Raw genomic sequence first — 27,369 nt, forward strand, 5'->3', positions numbered from 1 at the left:
AAATATTCAAAACCTCTGAGGTATAACAAATGTTATATGACTAGAAACTCTCTTTACTCTGGAAACTAATAAAACCATTAAAAGCTTGTGTATATCTATGGAGTTTGCTTAAATTTGTTTGGTAAAAACGTGAGGCAACGTGACTTCTTTCAGAATGAAAAGTTTTGATGTAACATATGTTTGATATTGATAAGTAATGCCAAAAAGTCAGAAACTGCTAAAATCTTTAATTGATTTCCGTAAAGAATAAAAATGTGGTCGGTAAGTTTCAGGATGAATGAGGTGTGAGGTTAATCTCAGAGTTGATTGGTTTGTGCCTTCTATGTTCAGCATAGTTCGGCCTAATGGTGATGAAACAAGAAAATTGCAAAAGCATTCAAGGAAAAGTGTATCTGTTACCATCTATTACCTTATTTTTATACTCTTATTACGTTACCTTACACCTGTAAGAAAAATGATTGTGTTGAATCGCTAGGTCTTGCCTGAAGAAAGATGGCATAAATTTGTTTGCAGTAACATTTGTTTTTGTTTCTGTTGAAAGAAGCAAGGACTAGAGGATAGTAATATCTACAAAGAAGTTTGTTTTCAATGTTATTTTATTTGCTTAAAATGATCTTGCCGACTTTATTATTATTCTTCACGGTAAATAACTTAAAATGCCCCCAATTTATTGCAGTTTAAAAAGAAAGTAACTCTGAAAGCAAACACTCATTCTTCATCCAAATTATATAACTTATATATTCTTAAATTTTTATTACTTATATATTTTTAAACTTGCCGACCATATTATTCTTCACGGTAAACAACTTAGGATATTTAAAAAATCTAGTTTGTGGAATTACTCATTGAGTAAGGAAATTGATTTTGATGAAATTTGAAATCTTATTATGATATTTGATCTGATTTAAGATTGCACAATCTTTTTTTCAAACATTAATTTGAGTATTTTGATTCTAGTTCTTAAACCAACTTGCAGGTGCCTCAATTCTTGGATTTTTATTTATCTCTTTATTTAGAAGAAAAAATGAAAAATGAACTTGAGTTCATTTAGAATCTAAAGGATGCCATGTTTTAGTTGTGTCAACAGAGATAGGTAAATCTATATTTGGAAAAAAACATTACGTTTGTTCAAGGAATAAAGGACATAATGGAATCTGGACTCAGTTTAGACATAAGTTTTCCTTCTGTTAAAAAAGCCGCAAGACAAAGCTATAGTTTAATCAGAAAGATAAAGCTTTAAGTAGAGCTGCAAAGACTCCCTAGTTTATTGGATGTCAGCAATTTAAAGAGTTGAATGAAATCAACCAAGAAGAGGGCAGCTACTCCTTTTCTATTTGAGGTATAAGAAGTTGTCGAAAACTGAATCTTTCTAAACTTACCCGTAAAGAAATTAGAAAAATTCTATTACAAAAATGGAACACATTCCTGTTATTCGCTACCCTCTCTACAAGAAAGCAATATTTCAAATTCTTTGTGCAGAATGTTTATTTTCACGAGCTAAAAAAAACGTTTGTTCGTTTGGTAACAGCTTGAACATGAATCTTGCTTCAGTTGGAAAAGCTCTTCCTGTCAAAGCACACATTAGCAGATCACCTGCAAACCAGATAACAAGTGAAACCACCTTCTTGAAGATTTTGATTTTGAAGGTTTTTAAATTTTGATTTTTTGATCTTGAAGATTTTAATGAGAACAAATCACAAATAGTTTTTCTTTTTTTCTTTTTGAATCACTTTTTAGAGCCGTTAAACACAACAGTAAATTTTCTCCATTCAGGAACTTGTTTTGTAAAATATTCCACGTGATCACATCATTTACTGTAGATGCCCCTCATAAAATAGTCACAAATGTAAATAGAACTAACTCGCGTAATCCTGTCATATTATCTGGATATGTTTCAGATATATTGAAAACAAAGATAAACGAAGATACATGGTTTTAAATATCTTTTTAGCAGTTTTTTTCCACTATGGGCATAGATCTTAATGTTGCTATTTGATGTTTGAGAAGCTTAAAGTGTAATGAAATAGCAAGATTGATTAAAATGCATCTAAAGCAAAGATTTCAAAGTAAGAGCATTTAAATCAAAAATATATCTTACAACAAAATCCGCACGTGGATGGACAAATAATTTTCATAAGTAATAGAATTTTACTTAAAATATATCTATTACAAAAAATGTCTCAACAGGCAGAATATTCCACCTTTTGTAACATCAAAACAAACAAGTAAAGCAGTGCACAAAAACCTAAGCAATCCACTAAAAAAGATTGTTGCTGTTGATTATTGTTTCTGAGAAACTTGCCGTTTTGGTGAGAAAGAAGGAGTTATGCTGGATATGATCAATAAAACAAACAGGAGTCTTGAGATTTTCAAGGATAGATTCATAGAGGATGTAACCGAGGCCCATGAAATAGTATCGAAGTGTGCAAGTAATTCTTTGAATATTGAAGGTGAACTCAGACGTGCTGGTAAAGAAGGAAAACCCGCCAGCAAGTTTGATATGAGACTTTATTTTTAAAGATAGAATAAGTAACGATACTTTTTGAAAAAGTAGGGGATTATTTAAAAAGACCTCATTTATTTTCTGTGAAAAATGGGGATGAAATATCCTATGTCTTGTGCTTCCTGAAATCATTTTTCTAAGCAACGCACAGTGACCCAGATTAAGTTAAAAGCGGCAAAAATTACCCAACTATTAAATATATGTGCATTAGACATATACTACCCATCAAAATAGGGGTTTTTGGGGTCAAGGAATTCAAATTAGGAACTTAAAATTATTTTCAAATGTACTAATTACCCGTATAACGCTTATGTATGCGTTAAAACGCGCGTTAGCAAACTTTAAAACTCTAAATACTATTTTTAGTAAAAAATTTAGCTTCCTTGACCCAAAATATTATATTATTACATAAATACACAAACGCTCGGGTACGTGTTTAGCGCTAAAGAATTTGCCAAACGCGCGCAGACGCGTTACAAAGCGCGTTATGAATCTTTAACGCAGAAAAAAAAAAAAAAAAAAAAATACATTTTATACTAAAAAAATAAGAATATAAAAATCTTTTCACAATGTGAATTACTAACCAGTTCAATACTTCAGTACTAATTTTCAATACCAGAATAGATTCCTATATAGTTTTGTCAAATGCAACACCCGCTCCTCCGTTTTCGATTTAAAAACAGTTTTCGAAAGTTTGTGAATTATTACACAAACGTGATTTCATTTCTGTATATTTCTGTATATTTGATTGGACTAAATCCTTTGATCAATTAGAAATCTGTTGTAAGAAATCTGTTTGCTTTTGTTTCGTTTGTGGAAATTGTTTTGCAAAGTTTATGCAAACAGTGCAAATAACAGAAATTGATTTTACTGAATTTGCATTTTTTTCTATTTTGTATTAAGTAATCCGTTTTAGGGTGTTTAGGTAGTAATAAACCTAGCCGCACCACTAAATATGTTTTTTTTTTATGTTACTTAATTCATTTTTAGTAATAATATCAAAACAATATTATATGATATCAGTTTATCATTATTAAAATTTAGGCATGGGGAAAGTGTCACATCCTTGTTTAGATCGATTAATCCACCTCGGGGCGTTTAGGATATATCTTTAGAGGTGGTTATACAGCCATGCAAATTCAAAACGAAGCTTCTGAAAACACACTTCATTGGTAATTTAAAATATACGACCATACTGCTTGCAAATTAGCTCGTCATTACCATAAGCTTCCCAAACCATTTTTGCAACAGAAGGCGCATAAAAGTTTAATTTTTTTTCTAAAGACTATTTTCGACAAATAAAAAAAATTTCCGCCCATAACATTTTTTTAACTTTATTGAAAAAAGTAATCCATCCATTCTCAGAATATAGAATGTTGAAAATTTGTGATGCACACGGTCCTGGTTAAAAAGTTTCTTTGTTTAATTGTTGCTTTCATTGAGTTGATTTCTTAATCTTGAGTTCATTGTGTTATTTAGTAAAAGAAGTGAATTTTTGAATTCGGCAAACCTGTACCCTCAGGTATTTAGAGTTTTTTGGAATGATAAAGAACTACTTAAAAATTTCAAACCAATTTCAACTTTTTTCGCATTTAAAGAACAAATTTTCTATTTCTTTCGAAAATTTGTTCTTAAAAATGAATCGCTTTCGAAAAATAAATCGCTTTCACCATTGAAACTCAAAGTTTTGGTGAAACGCGGGAAAATTTGTCTAGGAAGACTTTGGTCTTTGTGTCTTTATTTGTAATGCAACAACCAGAGGATTTTTGAAGCAAGTAGTCAGACACACTTCAAAGCTGAAACTTATGAGATTGTTGGAGAGCATGCTGCTCACCTGTTTCTAACATCTTTTAAAGTGTGATGTAATTTTTGATCAGCTGTTCTATTTAAATGGTCACGATAATTGACCTTTTCTGATCTATGATTTTGCTTCAGACTGAGTGCATCTAGTTTGTTTCAGTTCAACAATATGACTTTTGATTTTCCTAAAGCAGAGTCCTAGAGTATGTAGTCTGTCAAACTTTTTAATAGGTAATGTTTGTAATTGACTATCGTTAAATGACAAGTTACTGTCAGACTTTGCTTGTTAGCTATGTTCGTGTTCTGAACTTGACAGGTTGAAAATAACAAAATTCAGGCAGTTTTTACTTAATGCTGGTCCTATTGTATTTGAATCTGTGCTTTATAGAGACATCTATAAACATCTTCATTTGTTGCATGTTTCTGTTTCTATATTGTTGAATACTAATACTGAGTTGAGGGGTGAATCCTTATCTTATGCTATGAACTTGCTTCACTGCTTTGAAGAAAATGCTGCCATGTTTTATGGTGAAACCATTGTGATTTTTAACATCTCAGTTTGGTTCATCTCTTAGAAGATAGTAAAAATCAAGCCTGCTCTCTTTATGAATTATCCGTTTTCCTGTTTGAAATTTTTTCCACATAAATTAAATAAATTAAAGAGGCAAGTTAAAGGAATCCAACTCACAAGTTGTAAAGCGTCAGTTTGAATTGCAAAATATTTTTAAAACTTCAAACTTCATAAAGCCATTTTTAAGTTTTCTACTTCTGAATAAAAGTAAATGGTTTTGTGCACCTTGTTCTTTTTATTCCTTTATTCTTAGACTGTGGTTTTCTTTTTCAAAACCAATTTGTTTTTTTTACCACAGTATCACCCTTCTAAGCAATCTGAACTTTCTCAATTTTATCTGCTGGTCTTAGTATTTGAATAATACTTCATGTTTTTAATAATTACAGTTTTCTGATCATTTTAGTTTCGTTCTAAGTTTATCAATACTTTATAAAAAATTTGTAATACGTCCCAGTTACAAAAAACAGTTTTTTGTGATAATAGTAATCACCCTAATATATTTTTCTTTAACTAGACTTTTTCTCATTTTAATTTATTAGGCTTTTTCTTTATTAGGTTGATTAGCTAAGGTAGATGAACAAAGTGGAAGTAAATGAGGTTTTTTAAAAATGGATCACCACTGAAAAAAGATTTGTATTGGCCAAAAGATTTAGATTTATACAAACAGATATGATTCTACACCAAGTTCTCAATAGAAACAGTTTAGAATGATAAGAAAGAAATATAAAAATGGTAGGTTTTTTAAACATTCACAGTCTCAACAATTGTTGTTTTTTAAGTTGCTATTTTTTTGTTTATGTCTAAGTAAGATATCTTACTTGAAAAAAAAAAAAAAATGCTTTTGTTAAAGATGATATCAAAGTGTGTAAACTATCAGATTGGTATTTTTCTAAAGATGATTGTGGTTTTTAGACATTTCATTTATACTGTCTTCTGCTCCTCACAAAATCAACTTTACAGCTTTTCTAGCTCCTCCATCTTCTTTTACTGCGTCATCTTCAAAAACCACTCAATCATGACAAAGTTTTAGAGAACCATCACACTCTCAGTCAAGACCCTCTGTGGCCAACAGGTAACTTAACTCAATTTTATCACATTCAACTATGTATGATGTGTTAAACTGTGGTGATGTGTTATTTATCCAATGTTCAAGACCACCTTAACCTCTTGCATACAGCTCTTGAATAAAACAGTTTGTTTTCAATATAATTTATTTTGTTAGGAAAGAAATATGTGTAGGTGTTTTCTACTTAATTCTTTTCAAGTATTGAGAAGAAGTCAATTTGAATTTCCAAAAAATTTGGTAATTTCATGGATGTTGTGTTTTGAATGAGTTATCAAATTGAATTTTTTTTTAACAAATAGCTAAAAAACTTTTAAAGATAAATACTAGTTTGCTATGGCTTTTTCTATGCAGGTATTTTTTCCATCTCAAGTTGGGAAGGTAGATAGCGATGATGCAACCTCAACAATAACCAAAAACGTGTTTTCTGTACAGCTTCAATATAAAATGAATACGAAAGGCAGTGGGAGAAAGTTATATAAGAAATGTCTGGGTAATGGAGAGTTGTAATTGGTACATATGCTTTATTTTAGACTGAGAATCAACTTTAATGATAGCTAATGCAATTTATAATCTGTAAACTTTTTGCCAGAGAAATGAAGAACTGAATTATTTGTAAATTTTTAGTTTTTTTAAATTTTTGTTGTTTTTTAATTCAATATATTTTTTTGTTTAATACATTTTATTATTTAACATATTTTGTTATTAATATATTTCATTAATTATCATTTTAACTACTTATTTTCCCTTCTTTTTTTAATTCATTATACTGGCCTGCTTTTGAAAAATAAATTCTGTTTCTTCGGATTTCTTAGGTAATCCCAAAAAAAATTGAGCTTCTTAATCCAAAAGAGGACATAATATATTAGCAAGTTGTGGATGGAGTACTTTATTGCATTAACCAATACTTTCATATTCTTGTAGCTTTCTGTTAACTGAATCAAATGACCAAAAGGTACAGATGCCTTATCATTGCCAATATCTAAGAGTACTGCCGCTAAGCTTGTGCTAGAAGAATCACTAAAGATCCTTCATTTGCTTTGTTGGTATGGAATGCCAAGTATTTCAATTAAGCCTTTTACATTATTGCCATATACCAAAGAGCTAGAAGAATCACTTTTTTTGAATCGAACTTTTCTTCTCCATTTCTTAACAAAAATATGTAGTTTCTTTAGAGAGGAGGTTGCTCTGACTAAATCAGGAAGCAAGATGTTGTGCATTCTTTTTAGAAAGACCAAGATCTCTGATCAATTTCTCTAGCTAACTTTGAATGAGTGGTCTTGGCAAAGTCATGCTATTCAAAGGTTCATATCTCACAGATGTGTCAGTGTCCTCCCCTTCTATAACTTTCATATCCTCTTCTTGGCCAGTTTTTTCAGGTGTAAAAGGATGTGAAGTTTAGTGGCAGAAGGACTATCAGGATGGACAACAATGTGCTTGTTCTTTTTCTTTTTGATACCTGAAAAAAAGTTTCACATACTTGATTTACATATTTTTAGTATAGCCGACCCCTGTTTCCATAATTTTAACACAATTTTCATTCGAAGAAAATTCACAGTTTTTGTACAGAACACTAAGTGGCAAACAGTCTGTTAAGCCCTAACACCAGCGCATTAAAGCCACAAAAACTAGACCTGATTGAATAATAGAATGCTTGATATGGATTCAGAAGGCAAAATTCATTTAGAACGATGTTAGATACCTCTGGGAATATTTTTGTTGCAGACAAGTTTATTATTTTTACTTTTATTGCCTTCGTTATAATTAAATTCGTTGTATTATTAGTGTTTTTTTATATTTTTTCTTGTTTTTTTAAGTTTAATTATAATTGTTTTTGTTTATCATTTTTATTATATTTTGAAATTAACTTGGTTATATTATTAAGTTGTGTTTAATACTTGTTATTGTTGTTATTAATTATTATATTTAGTGTCTATTGCTTTTGTTATAGTATTTAAATTATTTGTGCTACTGTTGTTTTTATTTATGCTTTTAATTTTTCAGTCTTTTATAAACTACATTATTGCTATTATTTGTTAATATTTTGGTATTTGTAAGTTTTGTATTATTATTTATTATTTTTAATGTTGAAAATTCTTTATATATTTAATTTTATTTCAATTCATTATTGTCATTGTTTATTATTTTCAATATATTTTGAAATTTTTTTATTGGTTTTTATTGTTTTTGTTTATTATTTTTGTTTTTATTTTTACATTTTTTACTTTATTTATGAGTGTTCAATTATTTTTTAACTATGCAGCTGTTGCTTTTTTATTTTGTTTTTCAAGCATCAAGATGCTGTTTTCAAATCAATAATTCCTCTCATCAAGATTATCCTCTTGCTCTCCATCCCTTCCTCTGTGCCAAAATTAAGGCCTAAACAATACAGTTTTTTAAATGCTATGTGAGATTTTGATCTATAACATTCCCCTAAGTGATTATAAGATTCAAAGTTCTAAAATCCACTTGTGTTGGCAGGGTTTTTTTTAGATTGTTGCTCTCATCTACTTTTTTAATTATATTTCACGACTTTTAAATTATTTATGTTTTTGTATATTATCTTTGTTTTATTGTTAAGTTTTTTTGTTAATATTGTTAAATTCCTTCTACTACTTGCTATTGTTGTTAATCGTTTTTATTGTTTGCGTTTGTTAAAATTTTAAATTCTTTGTATTGTTGTTGTTTGTTATTTTATTTTTGAATTTTTAAAAAAATATTTAAAAATGTTAGTGTTATTATTTTTTTTTTAAATGTGTTTTAAATTAATTTGGTTATATTTTAGATCTACCGAAAAGTTCTGTCCGTTTTTGAAATAAAGCAAGTTTCAGCTTTTTCTTACTGTCAAAAAACGTTGTTTGAATATTAATGAAGTAAATGTTTAAGGTTTTTGCCTTTGTATTTTTCTAGAACACTTGTATTTATGCATTTCTTTAATCTTACTAATATTTATATGAACATAGTTCTGTGTTAATTTTTTTTTCTTCTACAAATATTGAATAAGTGTAATAATGCATTTCCTTTTGAAAATCATTTTGTATCGCGTGAGTAAACTATTTCAATTTTACCTGAAATTTAAATAGTAAAAAAAGAATTTCATGCATTATGTAATATTATGTAATATATGTTAGCCATGAATAAAGATGTGTTTCACTGTTGTCCAATAAGAGAAGAGTGTGTAGTAACATACTCTAAGCTTACAATTATTTTAAGACACTGTTCTTGTATTAAAATCTTTTATTTTAATTACTAATGACTTTTATGGGTACTAAATGTTGATTGAAATGTAAATGAGTCACACCACTGATTTAATTGCGTAGCCTTTAAAATAGAGCATTACATTACTCCAACATTGGTGGACGAAGGGAATGTAACCACTTTGATTGCAAATTTTAGAGGATAAAGGTGGAAAACAAATTTGTAAAGGTGGGGAGGAGATTATTCAACCGAGAGAGAAGCAATTTAAAGTGAAATTGAAGCTGTTAATGTTACTTAGCCTCGAGCGTAATTCTTTTTAATGATAAGGCTTTGTCGCATGAATCAATCTTCGACGTATGCAAGATATTCTAGTATATAAATAAGTGTAATTATCTAAGTAAAGCTTGTCTCTCTCCCACCCCCTACAACAATATCAAACAAAAGTGTTGAGAGTTTGCTTAAGGTTTTAAATTTTTAAACATTTCGCTTGCCGCTGGTAAAACACTTGAGAACAATAAAAAAAAAGTAAACAATAAAACAACGAGACCTTGTTGATTTGAGACTTGTTTTTTATTTTCAACTATTTTGTACTAAACTTCATGCAATTCATAAGGAAAAACGAACTGTTTTATTTAGAAATTTGAGTCGGGGATAAGGGTGAATGCTAAATCACAATTCCCAGCAGCTCAAACTTTTCAGATTTGTAGTTAAAACATTTTTTTAGTGAACTTATGTACTTTTGCAAGTTTTTAGAATACAAAGTTTTAAATCTGAAAGAAAAAAAGTCTGACACAACCAAGTATAAACAACATACTGCGCCAATTGTTGGCAACACGTTTAAATTTCAAATATTTTTGTCCGGAAAACATTCATAATAAAAAGATTAAATTAAGTTTTCTTAGCGAAATATTTAATACGGATTCGGCCAGCGTTGTAATTGACAAAATTGATGGGCAACACTTTATATCAGTTGATGATGCTTGGAACATTTCATAAGTCAAAAGAAAGTGAAAAAAGGATCTAGTGTCTATCATGGAAAACATGGCGTCACATTCTGTGTGCTAGAGTATCTCTAGAATTAGTTTCTTTTTCGTGCGAGTTCTGTTGGTAATGTTGGTTTCTTTCTGTTGACTTTTAAGTCTTGTTTTCTGAATTTCTTAGAAATTATAAAATTCTGAAAAAACTTTATCTCCTCTGAAATTTTTTGAAGTTTAGTGGGGTAAAGTTAGTTTCTCGTTAAGTATGAATATCTCTCCAGGATCAAACCGCATCAAAACGAGTTATTTAATCTCTAAAGGGTTTTCTTTAAGAGCAAATTTTTAGGAGATTAAACTTGATTTCGCTTCTTATGAGCATGCAGCTTGGGTTAAAAATATAACGCTACTATCTTGATTAAAGAACGTTAGATAGAGAACGTCTCCATCAGCTGCCAGATCAAGAAGAGAAAAGAAATTTGAGCACAACAAAAATCATTTAGGAAAACATAAAGTTGTTAATTCTAAGAATATGGTTGAAATATTGCTGCTATCATTCTTTTGTCTTCAAAGTCTCTTAACACTTAAATTTTACTCTATTTTGTTTTCTAATGTTAGTTCAGTCTTCTTAACAAAAACACAGCATACCCAAGAAGTTTGCTGTGTTTAATCAGATGAATAGAATGCAACAAATACCGTGTATTACTCAATTGCAAACGTGTCGAATATATATTTAAATACATATATCATTCAACTTGGTTGACAAAGTTCACTTTGGATCTAAAGATGAAGTTTCTTTACATCTTCAGCTTCGTGACGTAAGTTAAACTTTAGATTTACATTACAATGTCTAAATAACTTATCTTAAAGCAACCAACATTAAAACCAATATATCTCAATATAATGTATAAAACTATAAAAATCAGTGTGAAGTATGTTTAAAAAAGATATTGTGTGTTTCGAATTTCTTTTAAAGTTACAAAGAAAATAAAACATTTTGATTTGATGATCCTGGTACTCAGGTCTTTTTTCTTTAATGCATTTTTCATGTTTCTGAGTCTAGAACTTTTCCTTATAATTACTAATAAAATCTAAATAAAAAAAACTTTTAGATATTTTACATTGTCAACTTCATTATTTTTTAAAACATTGTAGCGTTTTGACACCGAAATTCAATTATTTAGGTTTATTTTTGGTTTCGTTTTTTGGTTTTTCAAATTTTTTGCACTAGTTGTTGAAGGTGTATTATCATTCTTCTCATTTTAAAACCACTTCTTCAGTATCGTGTTGTCTATCATTATCGCTTGTTCGAAATATGAATTTCGCACTTTTTTTGTTTCAAATTCAAACAATTTGATGATATTTGAAAGTTTATTTACAAATAGATTTGGGTCTTCCCATAAATAAGACAGCATAGAGTTTTGTGATTTCTACTCAACTTTAAGAAGTAAAAAATGTTCACAATTTAAAATGTTCTCTTTGAACACCGTGAACTTTTTCGAGTTTCATCAAAAACGACCATCTATAAGTCTTTTTTTCTGAGCGCTACTTTTTTATATTTGTGCTTTTCACGGGAAATCAAATTCGTGACTAAAAAACGAGATATAAATAACTATATATGAATAAAATACTATAAATAACTATATAAGAATAAAAAACTAGATATGATACCAACTCAGCAAAAAGTCATACGTTTCAAACTGAACGAATACTTTCTTCTTTTATGGTTTTACTTGAAGCAACAGTTACGTTTTTGTTTGTTGTGTTTTCGGTTCCTTAAATTTACTACATCTTTTTTTCCTAAATCAAAGTAATCGCAATTTGCAATTAGTAGCAGTTGAAGTTAGTACTGCGATTATCTGGTATCAAAGTTAGTTAAAAATTACTTCGCTTAACTGTGAATTTAGTAATTGTAGCAATTGCTTTAATTAAACATAATTGCTTCAATAAAACATGAAAATTCTGAAAGCTCTATTAATGGAAATTTACATAGTGGCGTAGCAAGGAAGGGGAATGGGAGTCTGTAATACCCAGGGCCCCACTCGTAGTCAAGAGCCAAAGTGTAACCAAGACAAACAAGGTTTTCTGGAAATTTTCAGTTTGTTTTTTCATTATTTTCTGGGAAACGATATATTACAATGAATATATTTCTAAATTAAATGTATATCAACAATGTAGAACTGTGCTTGGCTTTTCATTCAACAAACTTTCTTTGAATTTTTGTTTATTGTTTTTTTCTATTTAACATTTAAATCTTTTCGATTTTGATATTTTCAACAGTAAAGCTCTTAAATACAAAAGTTAAACCCTTAATCATAAAGCGGCTCATGACAGGAATTGTTTCAAGAAGTGTTTTCAGGAAAGTTTTATAATTACGCTGTTCCTGATTACAAATAAACTGGTTTGTTAGATGCCTTTTAATTTTACAATGTTAAGGTGAATCCACTTGTCTCATTTACTAAGTAAAATCCAAAAATAATTAAAAGTAAAAATGACTCATCGTTTCTCGCGAATTTTTAAGCAGAACTATTGTCGTTTGATACCATTTTAGTTTTTCAAAAGAAAACCCAATTAGCAACGTTTATATGGCCCGACAACATTCCGGTTCTGGCTGCGGAACATGACCGGGCCTGGCGGAGTGCCGCCATGCACATTGGCTTAATTATGATCCAGGGCTGGCTAGCCATTGCAGGCTCTGGGGTTTCAACGGGCCACCTCTGGCAAATGCTTAAAGGTCCTATGCAAGCCCATAGATTCACCAGAGCCGAATCGGTGACGGGCCGAAAACAGTAAATCGCTATTATCATAACGTTCCTCTTCATCAGTTTTATATTGCATGTACATATTACTCAAATATGAAAACAAAGTTTTGGATTTCTAATTTATTTTAATTAAATTATTAAAACCTTCATTTTAATGTTCCTTATTAATGGAATAGAGAAAATACCATTAAGTTAAATCACTCTTTTCGATTTGTAAATTTAAAACAAAATAAATATAAATTGCTTCATCAAAATAAAACCAAATCCAACGAACAAATGCTATTTTTAAATCTTATAGAGAAGAATTCGTTACTAAAAATTAACTATTTTTGACTTAATTATTATATTATATATAATGAAAATTATTAATATATGATATAAATTATGATACAACTATAATATATAATATAAATTATTATATAAAAATAGCAAAAAGATTTGATTTATATACATTTAAATTTCTTCAGAAATATTTTATAAGGGGCAACCTATTTTAAAATTTTTCTTATAATTATTGATAAATTATTTGTGTCATCATCAAAATCCCTTTAAGAAACATTTAGAACTAAAATGTAAAATCAATTCGTGTTCATAATTTATGCCAGGTTGCAATTATAGCAACCATACTACCAACGATTGGTATTTAAAAATGTTTAAAGCTATTTATCTCAGCAGACTTTCTTATGGCTCTTTGTTTTCTGCCACCGTTTGATTTACTGATTTTTTATGATCAGTAGCTCCTGCGAAATAGTGAACAGCGGCTTTTTGGATATCACTTTCAGATGCATCTTTAGTTGGACTATTTATTCTTAATGCTCCTGTGAATATACATCATCCTTTGTAGTTGAATACAACACATTACTTATTACTAAACACAATACTAAGAATAAAATATACATTATGTATGTTATCAAAAAATGTATAATACATATGAGTTTACATATCTAAATGTTAATAATTATCCCTTAAAGTTTAGGAATAATCCCTTCTAGTTTAACATATAAATACATGTAAAAACACCTTAAAAACCTTTTTCATAATGTATTATATAATAAATTTTTGAATAAAGATATATTTAAATCATCTACTATACTTTTTTATTAATATTATATACTGTTATACTTACTATTATTTGAAATTTAAGATTTCTGCACAAGCATATATCAAATTACTATGTTGGCAGCTCCCAACAGTTGTAAGTTGGTTAGCAATTATCATTTTAGACCTACATAATAATTAGGTTTCTTTGGTCTAAATTTAAAACTTAGATACTTTTTCTTCACTACTATTTAACGAAATAAATTTAAACAAACAAAAAATAAAAAATTATAATTTGTCTTACTGAGAACTTGTACCTTATTTCATCATATTTATTCTAAAAAATAAAAAACAGAAAAGATAACATACAACAAATTATTGTAAGAATATGTTTTGTTAACCAAAAAATATGCATTTATATTTGAAATTTAAGTAAATATATTTGCAAAAAAAATGTTATGTTAAACAAAAAAACAGATTTTTTATTTGAAACTTAAAAATTTATCAATATTTGAACTCAAGATATAAAACTTCATTATAATCAGTTTCATAATTTTCACATAAGCGTTTGTTTCCTCTGTCGCCATCTTGAGAGTCCAAAACAGGCTTCAAAAAAATTGCCGTATACGCTATTCAGTTATGTTTTAGAGCAATGGTCCAGTTGTGGCTAACCAGCTCTGGCATGCCATCTGTGTATATATATCAGCCCGTTATTGGATACCCAGGACTGGGATGCCGCAAAAGGACCACATGGCAGTTGCTATCTGGTCAACCAGCTCTGGTGAATCTTTTACGGTACAACAATGGTTCATATCGGCTTTAGCATGCCATTCATAGAACTCTAATGTCCTGTAAATGGATTGCCAGAACTGGCGTAGCTGGCACTGGCCCATACAAGCACTGCTACTTGGGAAGAGAATGGAGGAACCTTAGTGCATTAATTCACCTTGGGTTTACAGGGTGACCGGAAAGTTCTGTCAGTACTTCATAATCAATTTATTTTTAATGTAATATACATAAACTACTGAAATTACAGTAACAGATCAAGTAACATATGTAGTGTAAGTATACCAAGAATTATTCAGATTGGTTTCCTTTTTGGTCCACTGTCAATGATAATCGATAACGCCATGATTGTATGGCGACACAAATTGTTTCCATAGGAAATTTTTCCTATGATGAATGAGTGGCCTTCGTCCTCTCCCAACCTGAATCCACTTGATTTTTGCATGTGGGGTATTTTGAGGTCCAAGGTCAATGCTAAACAACATCACAACTTGGCCTCCATGAAATGAATGATGATCCGCAAATGGGAAAACTTTCCTATGAAAACAATTTGTGCCGCCATACAATCATGGCATCATCGATTATCATCGAAAGTAGACCAAATAGGAGACCGATTTGAATAATTCTTGGTACACTTACACTACATATGTTACTCGATCTGTTACTGTAATTTCAGTAGTTTATGTATATTACATTGAAAATAAATTGATTGTGAAGTACTGACAGAACTTTCTGGTCACCCTGTACAATAATATTAAAATGCTGGGGCTTCAGGGGAACTAACTTTTTTAATCTTCTCAAAATTAATTCTATGACTTAAACAAATTTCTATAACTATTTTAAAAATTTTAAAGCGATAAAATAATAAATGAATTATCATTTCTACGACTCAAATAAATAAAAAGGTATAAAATAAAAGCTAGTCCTTTTGAAAACGTAATCTTTTTCACAGTGCAATGAAACACATAAATTTGCTCCAGAATTAATCTAATGAAACTTTTTAAACAAAATTCAAGAATCTGCACTTTCCTTAGATTTCAATTGACAATGTTATGCGCATCAAGATGCCCACCACCATGCACATGCTATTCTACGATAGTATATTGTCAAAATCTTGGCTTGACATATGTACCGAGTGAAATTGCATCTACCACAACAGAGCTATATTTAATCGGAAATAAAGTATCAAACTTTCCTTCAGACGCATTCCAGTCGTTAACTTCATTAAGAAGACTTGTTTTGAGGGACAACAAGATATCGACAATTACATCTGATGGATTAAAAAAATTAACTTCATTGACCGACCTTGATTTATCTTCCAACCAAATATCCACTATTCCACCTGATGCATTCAAATCATTAAATTCATTAAGAAACCTTAATTTAAATAACAACCAAATATCCAATATTTCCTCTAACGCATTTAAGCAACTTACTTCATTAAGACAGTTTTATTTATCATCCAACAAAATATCCATTATTCCATCTGACTTATTCAAGCCATTAACTTCATTAACACAACTTACTTTAGCTTCCAACCAAATATCTAATATATCCTCTGACGTATTCAAATCATTAACTTCATTAACATACCTCGATTTATCTTACAACCAAATATCCAATATTTCCTCTGACGCATTCAAATCATTAAATTCATTAACATACCTTTCCTTATCTTCCAACCAAATATCCACTATTCTACCTGACACATTAAAGCCATTAACATCATTAACAAACCTTGATTTAAATAACAACCAAATATCCAATATTGCCTCTGACGCATTCCAGCAACTTTCCTCATTAAGAGAGTTTTATTTATCATCCAACAAAATATCCATTATTCCATCTGACTTATTCAAGCCATTAACTTCATTAACACGACTTACTTTAGCTTCCAACCAAATATCCAATATTTCCTCTGACGCATTCAAATCATTAAATTCATTAACATACCTTTCCTTATCTTCCAACCAAATAACCACTATTCTACCTGACACATTCAAGCCATTAACATCATTAATAAACCTTGATTTAAATAACAACCAAATATCCAATATTTCCTCTGACACATTCAAGCAACTTACTTCATTAAGACAGTTTTATTTATCATCCAACAAAATATCCATTATTCCATCTGACTTATTCAAGCCATTAACTTCATTAACACGACTTACTTTAGCTTCCAACCAAATATCCAACATTTCCTCTGACGCATTCAAATCATTAAATTCATTAACATACCTTTCCTTATCTTCCAACCAAATATCCACTATTCTACCTGACACATTAAAGCCATTAACATCATTAACAAACCTTGATTTAAATAACAACCAAATATCCAATATTGCCTCTGACGCATTCCAGCAACTTTCCTCATTAAGAGAGTTTTATTTATCATCCAACAAAATATCCATTATTCCATCTGACTTATTCAAGCCATTAACTTCATTAACACGACTTACTTTAGCTTCCAACCAAATATCCAATATTTCCTCTGACGCATTCAAATCATTAAATTCATTAACATACCTTTCCTTATCTTCCAACCAAATAACCACTATTCTACCTGACACATTCAAGCCATTAACATCATTAATAAACCTTGATTTAAATAACAACCAAATATCCAATATTTCCTCTGACACATTCAAGCAACTTACTTCATTAAGACAGTTTTATTTATCATCCAACAAAATATCCATTATTCCATCTGACTTATTCAAGCCATTAACTTCATTAACACGACTTACTTTAGCTTCCAACCAAATATCCAATATTTCCTCTGACGCATTCAAATCATTAAATTCATTAACATACCTTTCCTTATCTTCCAACCAAATATCCACTATTCTACCTGACACATTCAAGCCATTAACATCATTAACATACCTTGATTTAAATAACAACCAAATATCCAATATTGCCTCTGACGCATTCCAGCAACTTTCCTCATTAAGAGAGTTTTATTTATCATCCAACAAAATATCCATTATTCCATCTGACTTATTCAAGCCATTAACTTCATTAACACGACTTACTTTAGCTTCCAACCAAATATCCAATATTTCCTCTGACGCATTCAAATCATTAAATTCATTAAAATACCTTTCCTTATCTTCCAACCAAATATCCACTATTCTACCTGACACATTCAAACCATTAACATCATTAACAAACCTTGATTTAAATAACAACCAAATATCCAATATTTCCTCTGACACATTCAAGCAACTTTCCTCATTAAGAGAGTTTTATTTATCATCCAACAAAATATCCATTATTCCATCTGACTTATTCAAGCCATTAACTTCATTAACACGACTTACTTTAGCTTCCAACCAAATATCCAATATTTCCTCTGACGCATTCAAATCATTAAATTCATTAACATACCTTTCCTTATCTTCCAACCAAATAACCACTATTCTACCTGACACATTCAAGCCATTAACATCATTAATAAACCTTGATTTAAATAACAACCAAATATCCAATATTTCCTCTGACACATTCAAGCAACTTACTTCATTAAGACAGTTTTATTTATCATCCAACAAAATATCCATTATTCCATCTGACTTATTCAAGCCATTAACTTCATTAACACAACTTACTTTAGCTTCCAACCAAATATCTAATATATCCTCTGACGTATTCAAATCATTAACTTCATTAACATACCTCGATTTATCTTACAACCAAATATCCAATATTTCCTCTGACGCATTCAAATCATTAAATTCATTAACATACCTTTCCTTATCTTCCAACCAAATATCCACTATTCTACCTGACACATTCAAGCCATTAACATCATTAACATACCTTGATTTAAATAACAACCAAATATTCAATATTTCCTCTGACACATTCAAGCAACTTACTTCATTAAGACAGTTTTATTTATCATCCAACAAAATATCCATTATTCCATCTGACTTATTCAAGCCATTAACTTCATTAACACAACTTACTTTAGCTTCCAACCAAATATCTAATATATCCTCTGACGTATTCAAATCATTAACTTCATTAACATACCTCGATTTATCTTACAACCAAATATCCAATATTTCCTCTGACGCATTCAAATCATTAAATTCATTAACACACCTTTCCTTATCTTCCAACCAAATAACCACTATTCTACCTGACACATTCAAGCTATTAACATCATTAACAAACCTTGATTTAAATAACAACCAAATATCCAATATTTCCTCTGACACATTCAAGCAACTTACTTCATTAAGACAGTTTTATTTATCATCCAACAAAATATCCATTATTCCATCTGACTTATTCAAGCCATTAACTTCATTAACACGACTTACTTTAGCTTCCAACCAAATATCCAATATTTCCTCTGACGCATTCAAATCATTAAATTTATTAACATACCTTTCCTTATCTTCCAACCAAATATCCACTATTCTACCTGACACATTAAAGCCATTAACATCATTAACAAACCTTGATTTAAATAACAACCAAATATCCAATATTTCCTCTAATGCATTCCAGCAACTTACTTCATTAAGAGAGTTTTATTTATCATCCAACAAAATATCCATTATTCCATCTGACTTATTCAAGCCATTAACTTCATTAACACGACTTACTTTAGCTTCCAACCAAATATCCAACATTTCCTCTGACGCATTCAAATCATTAAATTCATTAACATACCTTTCCTTATCTTCCAACCAAATAACCACTATTCTACCTGACACATTCAAGCCATTAACATCATTAACCAACCTTGATTTAAATAACAACCAAATATCCAATATTTCCTCTAATGCATTCCAGCAACTTACTTCATTAAGAGAGTTTTATTTATCATCCAACAAAATATCCATTATTCCATCTGACTTATTCAAGCCATTAACTTCATTAACCCGACTTACTTTAGCTTCCAACCAAATATCCAACATTTCCTCTGACGCATTCAAATCATTAAATTCATTAACATACCTTTCCTTATCTTCCAACCAAATATCCACTATTCTACCTGACACATTCAAGCCATTAACATCATTAACATACCTTGATTTAAATAACAACCAAATATCCAATATTTCCTCTGACACATTCAAGCAACTTACTTCATTAAGACAGTTTTATTTATCATCCAACAAAATATCCATTATTCCATCTGACTTATTTAAGCCATCAACTTCATTAACACGACTTACTTTAGCTTCCAACCAAATATCCAATATTTCCTCTGACACATTCAAATCATTAACTTCATTAACATACCTTGATTTATCTTACAACCAAATATCCAATATTTCCTCTGACGCATTTAAATCATTAAATTCATTAACATACCTTTCCTTATCTTACAACCAAATATCCACTATTCAATCTGGGACATTCAAGCCATTAATTTCATTAATACAACTTTCTTTATCTTCCAACCAAATATCCATTATTCCACCTAATGAATTCAAGCCATTAACATCATTAACAAGCCTTGATTTAAAACACAACCAAATATCCACTATTCAATCTGACACATTAAAGACATTAACTTCATTACATAACCTTGATTTATCTTCCAACCAAATATCCACTATTCATTATGATGCATTCAAGCCATTCAGTTCATTAACTTCATTAAAGTTCCTTAGTTTAAATTACAACAACATTTCTACTATTCCATTCAACAATTTTAAGTTATTGCCTTCATCATTAGCTGCTATTTATTTGTATGGAAACCCACTATTATGTGATTGCAGTATTGCAACAATTATCAAAAGGTTGGAAATTTTTGGTATTTGCTCTGATGAAGCTACCGGAGAAAGGAACATTTCATTAAAAAATTTACACATCAAAGGTAATGATGGTTGATTATACTTACCTATAATATATATATATATATATATATATATATATATATATATATATATATATATATATATATATATATATATATATATATATATATATATATATATATATATATATATATATATATATATATATATATATATATATATATATATATATATATATATATATATATATATATATATATATATATATATATATATATATATATATATATATATATATATAGATGATGATGATGATGATGATGATGATACTAAACCTATAACGTAATGATGATACTTATACTATAATACTACTAATAACTTGCTCTACATGTACTACAAAAAATTTGCACAATCTTTTTTGTAAATCAAACTTCTCAGCAATCATCATTATATGGAACAAATAATACATTTTTAAAATGTTATATTAAAAATTACTTTTATCAAAGCTGATGTAAAAAATGAAGGTAAATAAGTTTTGAATCATTCAACCATTATGTTTTAGGCTATAAACCTTGTTTTAATTTAAATGTATAAGTATGAGTATCATTATTACCTACCACAACTGTCAACTGCAACCAATGATAAAGTTGTTTCAGTTTCTACAGTTGTTTCAGATTGCATCAAATTAGTATCAATTGTTGTCTCCGCTGTTTCCACCATTAACAAAGGTTTGTCATTTGTTAATCTGTGAATGGTCCAGATGCTGTTAAAAAAAATTAAATTAAATTAAATAAATTGTAAATTCTTTAAAACAGAAGATAAATACTTAGATTTTTCTCATTTTTGAAAATTCTTTTAAAAAGATATGGAAGGTAATTTCAAGCTTTGAAACTTTTTGGAGCTCAACTTTCATTTTATTTCTAACTAAATGATTAAATATTTACCTATGTAAACTTAGAATAAAATAACAACAAAATAAACTTATTAATATTTCTAAATTTGAAAATGTGCTTTTTAGAAGAGTCTAATGCAAAAACGAGTATATTTGATTTTTAAGATCTTGAGAAGGAAATTCATGCTTAATTTAAATGTATGTTTAGGGTGATTATCTTTCTGAAAAATTAAAATAAGCTAAATAAATTAAAATGAGGTAAAATAAATTTTATAAAAGAAAAAAGATAAATCTAACATTCATTTTATTATTTTCTATTATTACCTTTATTTGTTGATTTAATTGAAAACTTTTTGACCTCAAGATTTATTTCTTTTATTCATTGTATAATTTTCAATTCATTTTTGTAATAGTTTTGACTAAGATTTGTTCGAAGAATTTCAGATAAAAATTAAAATTTATCAAGACTATTGATGAAATATATATGGAACACAAACACTTTTGTTCCTTTTTATTTTTGAAAATTTTTAATTTGTCACCAAGTATAAGTTTTTATTTACTTTAGGCTTTCTAATAATTTATTACAAACGACAATAAGTAAAGAAAAAGTTGAAATTAGAACAATTACTTCAATAAAAACTGCAACAAAAATAACATACTAAAGTTTACTTTTTAGATTTCTGTTTTAACAAAACTACAGCTTCAACCACTACTTTAACCACTACTTTAACCACTGCTTCAACCAGCACTTCAACCAGCACTTCAACCAGCACCTCAGCAACCACTATATCACTAGCTTCAACATCCAACACAAAAACTGCACCAACTCATTCTCCAGCTACCTTTCATCCAACAGATACGTTACCTACTGCTTGTCCTCCATTAGCAAGAATAAAGTTACTAGGTAATAGCTATAAGTTCTGATTCCCATTGAGGTTTCTTGATGAGGTTATTTAAAATATTTCCTAAAATCCTCTTCCCCCCCCCCCCCCCCCTCACCTCTTCAAAGAATCATCTCGCTTAATCAAGGCTTCATCAAGCGTATGGCGATTCAATCCTCCTCACAAAATGTGAAAGTGTGGTTAAAATGATGTAATATCTGAGTTAAACTGCTTTACTTGTTTTTAAGTTTTGTAAACTTATTTAACGGATATATTTTTTTAGGATGTTTTGAACACAACGTTGTTAGGCCTGTTTTCATACAGCATTTGAACGTACGCAGACTGATTGATTGGAGCAACTTAAATGCAACTGTTGATACTTGCAATTACCTTGTTTCCAAATCTAAATCTAAAGTAAACTTTCTTTTTGATTATAACTTTATATATATATGATGTATGTATATGTATATGCATATATTGTCACCTAAATTTAAATACAACGTAAGCCATTTCTCGACTATTTTTCAAGGCGCAATAAAAGCTAAATAGAATTAGTTTTTTATATGTATGATTTTTCTAACGAAAATTTTTAATTTTAACAGTAACATAATGATTTTTAATTTTTTTTTGAGTTTACTTTCAAACTGATTGATTAAAATGGCTACCGAAGTAGTATTATATAGCTAATTTTTTAAATTGGCTATATGATACTACTTCGTTAGTAAATGGTTTCTATTCCTGCCTCAAGTAATGAGACAAATCACCTTTGTTCAAGAAATGTCTAAGAATGTCTTATATAAATCAAAACTCTTAAATTGATAACTTTGGCAGTCTTTCAAAGCTACATACACGCCAAATCTTGAAGAGAAGTTTATATTGTCTTTTTTTTGTCGAATTTTTTTCAATTAAGATTGTTGTTGGTGTTGGATAAAAGAATCTATTTCAATTCTTTGTTGGTTGCATGGAGCTAACTATTTTTGTCAATCGAAAAATGCTTCACTCAATCTTTTTTGCTACCTTCATATGTATTACAAATGCTTTCTTTGACAACAACTTTCTAAAATTGTCAGTTTGTCTAAACAAACGCTTCAAAGGATTTTTAGTTGATCTCCTGGAGCGTCTAATGCCTTAAAAACTGTATGCTTGGTTTCATGTATGATTCCTTCGACAAAAAAATGCTTATGCAACTGGCTCTTCTTACAAAAAATGTAGATGTCCAAGAAACAAGTTAAGAAGTAGTGCAGAGACTGCTGCATTTATTCTTTTTGTAATTTTCAATACCGTTCAAAAGTTGCAGACCATGCCTAAACAAAGATGTAGAAGTAGCTGCAAGCTCATACAAATATATATATGGCGGAGAAATGCAAATGCCTTAATGACCTCTTTCTTCTCTCTCTCTTTACTAGTTTAAAATTACTTTGCAATGTTCCAATTTTCATGACATATATGACCCTCCACCTGGCTCTTTGAAATCTATCTGGTGTTTTAATGTGAGCTTTGGGTGTAATTCCCATTGAAGATTCTATTTATATAGTATTTTTAAAAAAAAATTCAACTCGCTTTTAAGATTAAGATGAGCTCTTTGAATAGCTCTCGTTTGTTTTTTGCTCTTTCAGTAATTTATTTTTTCTAAAAACTTTTCAGTATAATAAGATGACATGTGATTGTAATTGCTCAGCTGTTGCTTTAACATTCTCTTTGTGGTTTGTAGCATTTTTACTAATTGGATTATTTCAAGCACGCCTTATAATTGTATCTAATTAAGGGTAGTCTATTAAATTCCAATTAGAAGTAGCTAAGTTATAAAGAGCTACGTCAGGGATAATTCTTAAAGAAATGTTTTAGGAAATACTATACCCTCAACGAAAATGTCTACTTTTGAAGGAGGGGCATCACAGGTATAACAGACTACTCAGGGTTAAGTTTAAAGGCTTCTGAGTTGGTTCTTGGATTGACTTCTCTAAATTCTATTCAAACGAGGGTAAGTAAAATGCATTAAAAAGAATGTTCTTTGAAAAGAACAATTAGGTCTTTCTTTAGAGATGCTCTTGTCTCAGTTGGTTTTTTGATTCAGTAGAATATATTTCTTTTCTTCTTTCTTTTTGAAGTAGAACTTGTGTTGAACATTAGAACGGTTACCCTCTTTGCAGGATTATTAACAACCTTATTTGCTGATGCTGCTTGTTTAGGTTCTTCAAAAAAAGAATTGCTGCCAAACTCTGCAGTATATTTTCCTTAAAAAACATTTGAGACCTCTCTTTTCCATCAGATTGATGAAGATCAATGGTACCAGCAGTTAACTTAATTATTCATTTTTTACTTTATATTTTCATGTCTACCTACAAGGGGTGGGGTGGGGGGCGTTAACGAGAACTTTTTATCATTTCCAATCTCCTTCATGAAACGCAAACAGAGCATCTTGAAAAAGTGTTTGCATTGACATTATGAGGATGCTCCATCGTCTCTGCACAAACAAAAAAATGTGCACAATGTATGAAACATTATTTTTCTGCGTGATGAGAAACTGTCAATATTCCTCAGTTCTAGTGTTTTTTTTACTCATCACAAATAGCTATAGCAAGAAGGATGAGAACCTGTGCATTAAATGTCTTTTTTTTTTCCGGCTATTTTTCATAGACAAATCTTTGTTGAGGTTTGCCTTTTGGTTGCTTTTAATCCTTTTGTATCTGAAGATTGATTAGAATTCGCTTTCCGGAATCAATTTTCAGGATTGGAGTTCACGCTCTCTTCTAAATCTGATGAACGTTTGACATGAAGCTGATGGTTTTCCACTGGAAGTCAATACTTTTAAATAATGATTTTAAAATCTAATTTAAAACCTAAAGTTTTAATGATCGCGTAATGATCAACTACCTTTTGGTTATTTTAGACCTTTGGAATTGCATTTTATGGTGAATGCTGGTATGACCGTTCCAAAGTTGACCTGACGAAATCGGCGGACTGCCACGGACCTGTTGGAAAAGAACGTAGTATCATGGTTTACACCTTCATTTAGTCAGTTTTAGACTATCGTTGCAGATATTGCTGGGTTTTGTTGATTTTTTGTGTTAAATGGTGGTTTGTGGGAGGATGTTGGCTTTGTTATTTTGTTTCAGTCAAACAATTTTCAATACAATTTTGTTATATATTGTGTGACATGAAAAGAAACTTATTAATAATTTCTATTTGTAGACATTTATTATTGTAACTTTCACTATTGTAATTTTATTCGTTTTAAGTTCATATTATTAAGGAAAAAAATATATTTTCAAAATACAGTTTAGGTATCTAAATTTCATTTCAAAAAAACAAAAAAACTCGTCTGTTATTCTTTTCAGTTAAAATTGAAAAGAAATTATTTTGCTTTTGTTATGAGAATATAAAATTCGTGTATATAGACATATTCATGACCTACAAAATTACCCGACTGCATGTGGTACATTTTAGAGGCCGATTCTTAGAGACCTATTTGAGCAAAAAAAGTAAGTGACATCGCAATATTGAAATTAGTTTTATACTTACTTAAGATTACTGGTTTAAAGTGGATAAAAATTTTGCTATTACATACAAACTCTCTCTCTCTCTCTCTCTCATATATATATATATATATATATATATATATATATATATATATATATATATATATATATATATATATATATATATATATATATATATATATATATATATATATATATATATAGGAAGTGGGACATTACTCATACTTTAAAATAACTTATAAACTTAAATAAACTTATATCACCAACTAATAATAAACATCGTATCGCCAACTGTTTATGAACCAATTCACTAATTTTTGAGTGAATATTTCGTTTTTCGGTTTAACGTTGTACGTTAAACCGAAAAACGAAATATTCACTCGGCATCAGTTAGCAACACGTAAGCAAACAAACTGGCGAAACACTAGACGAATTTATAAAAGATCTCCGAACTCTTTCAAAAGATTGCAACTTTAAAGCATTAACATGTCAGAAACGAGGACACTTTCCAAAAATGTGTAAATCAAATAAATCATTAGCTGTTACCATATCCGATGATATACTTGCAATTATTAGTGCTGGGACAGCTAATTGCCTTTCGTATGCAATTCGGAAAGTGGAAATAAATGGGTGGAAATTTTCTGCATTAATAGATACGGGAAGCTCGGATAACTTTATCAACAAATACATAGTAGATAATTACCAAATCCTATTTGCAAAAAGTAGCGGCAGCGAATCGGTGGCATCATCATCACTCATTACAAAAGTCCAATGCTACTGCAGGATAAATATGATTTTCGAAAACCAAAAGTATGCTGATATCACCTCCTTAACCTTACCTAACTTATGTGCTAATATTATCCTCTATCAAGCTTTTATAAAACAGCATAGCAATATAACAATCCCTTTTGAAGGAATATTACCTCATTCGTCAGTTTGTAGCTTAAGAAATCACAAATATAACCTGCATTATTAGTGAATAAATACATAAATCTTCCCAAAGGTTGTCAACCGATAGCAACTAAATCCCGAAGATCCAGGCACGTTGATAAGCTTTTCATTAAATTTGAAATTAAAAAGCTATTAAAGAACAAAAATATAGAACCAAGTAACTCACCTCGGAGGGAACAAATTCTAATCACTACAAATGAGCGGCACAAAAAACGAATATGAGTTGATTTTTTCCAAACTATAAACAAGTTTACTTACCTCAATGCTTATCCTCTACCCAAAATAGAAGATTAGATAAATGAACTGTTCAAGTATCACTTTTTCAGTGCTCTTGATCTTACAAGCGCCTATCATCAGATACCACTTCTAATAGAAGACATTTGAAGCAGCATTTGAAGCTGATAGCAAATTGTATCAGTATACTCGCTTGCCGTTCGGACTAATAAATGCCGTTGTTGTTTTCCAACGGAAAATTGCCGAATTTATAATTGAGAACTCTTTAAAAAACACCTAGCGTATTTAGATAATATTGCGGTATGGCTCAAGCTGAACACGACTCTAATTTAAAGAAATTATACAAAGCAGTGAAGGAAAACAAGCTTACTTTTAACACTAGCAAAAGTGTTATTTTAGTTCAATTTCAATTCTACTTGGTTATTTTGAT

The 27,369-nt window shown here is 29.6% G+C and overlaps 1 protein-coding gene and 2 long non-coding RNA genes across 13 annotated transcripts; 2 read left to right on the forward strand and 1 right to left on the reverse strand.

Annotated features, from left to right (window-relative positions):
- The first annotated feature begins 3,889 nt into the window (after nt 1–3,889).
- Nucleotides 3,890–8,996, forward strand: LOC149889079 (uncharacterized). 5 transcript variants are annotated; one of them, XR_016452495.1, is made up of 5 exons: nt 4,123–4,534; nt 5,430–5,606; nt 5,787–5,946; nt 6,292–6,450; nt 8,723–8,996. It is a non-coding gene; the product is annotated as an uncharacterized LOC149889079 (long non-coding RNA). The 5 variants fall into 5 exon arrangements; XR_016452497.1 differs by lacking the exons at nt 4,123–4,534; nt 8,723–8,996 and adding an exon at nt 3,890–4,025 and having other exon boundaries at nt 6,292–6,627; XR_016452496.1 differs by lacking the exon at nt 8,723–8,996 and having other exon boundaries at nt 4,118–4,534; nt 5,835–5,946; nt 6,292–6,627.
- Nucleotides 8,997–10,043: 1,047 nt separating this feature from the next.
- Nucleotides 10,044–25,532, forward strand: LOC149889080 (uncharacterized). 2 transcript variants are annotated; one of them, XM_090089302.1, is made up of 5 exons: nt 10,044–10,927; nt 15,730–20,540; nt 22,050–22,277; nt 22,538–22,668; nt 25,145–25,532. In XM_090089302.1, exons 1-5 carry the CDS (start codon nt 10,896–10,898, stop codon nt 25,268–25,270), a joined length of 5,328 nt encoding a protein of 1,775 aa, XP_089945428.1. In that variant the 5' UTR covers nt 10,044–10,895; the 3' UTR covers nt 25,271–25,532. The 2 variants fall into 2 exon arrangements, with proteins under 2 accessions (XP_089945428.1, XP_089945429.1); XM_090089303.1 differs by lacking the exons at nt 22,050–22,277; nt 22,538–22,668; nt 25,145–25,532 and adding exons at nt 20,784–20,823; nt 21,044–21,065.
- LOC149889081 (uncharacterized) lies at nt 13,291–22,176 on the reverse strand. 6 transcript variants are annotated; one of them, XR_016453025.1, is made up of 4 exons: nt 22,043–22,176; nt 21,099–21,244; nt 14,214–14,246; nt 13,291–14,096 (listed from the first exon to the last, which is right to left on the reverse strand). It is a non-coding gene; the product is annotated as an uncharacterized LOC149889081 (long non-coding RNA). The 6 variants fall into 6 exon arrangements; XR_016453024.1 differs by having other exon boundaries at nt 13,291–13,689; nt 13,998–14,246; XR_016453026.1 differs by having other exon boundaries at nt 21,095–21,244.
- Nucleotides 25,533–27,369: the final 1,837 nt, after the last annotated feature.

This window comes from Hydra viridissima, unplaced genomic scaffold (genome assembly GCF_058129835.1).
Source record: "Hydra viridissima isolate aposymbiotic clone 2 unplaced genomic scaffold, HvirCarnegie_v1 scaffold_5, whole genome shotgun sequence".
NCBI classification, from domain to species: domain Eukaryota; kingdom Metazoa; phylum Cnidaria; class Hydrozoa; order Anthoathecata; family Hydridae; genus Hydra; species Hydra viridissima.

Coding starts and splice junctions, on each gene's coding strand:
- LOC149889080 (XM_090089302.1), top strand. CDS start 10,896: ATGAAGTTTCTTTACATCTTCAGCTTCGTGAC. Junction 20,541..22,049: donor AAAAAATTTACACATCAAAG/GTAATGATGGTT, acceptor TTTACTTTTTAG/ATTTCTGTTTTAACAAAACT. Junction 22,669..25,144: donor TTTCCAAATCTAAATCTAAA/GTAAACTTTCTT, acceptor TGGTTATTTTAG/ACCTTTGGAATTGCATTTTA.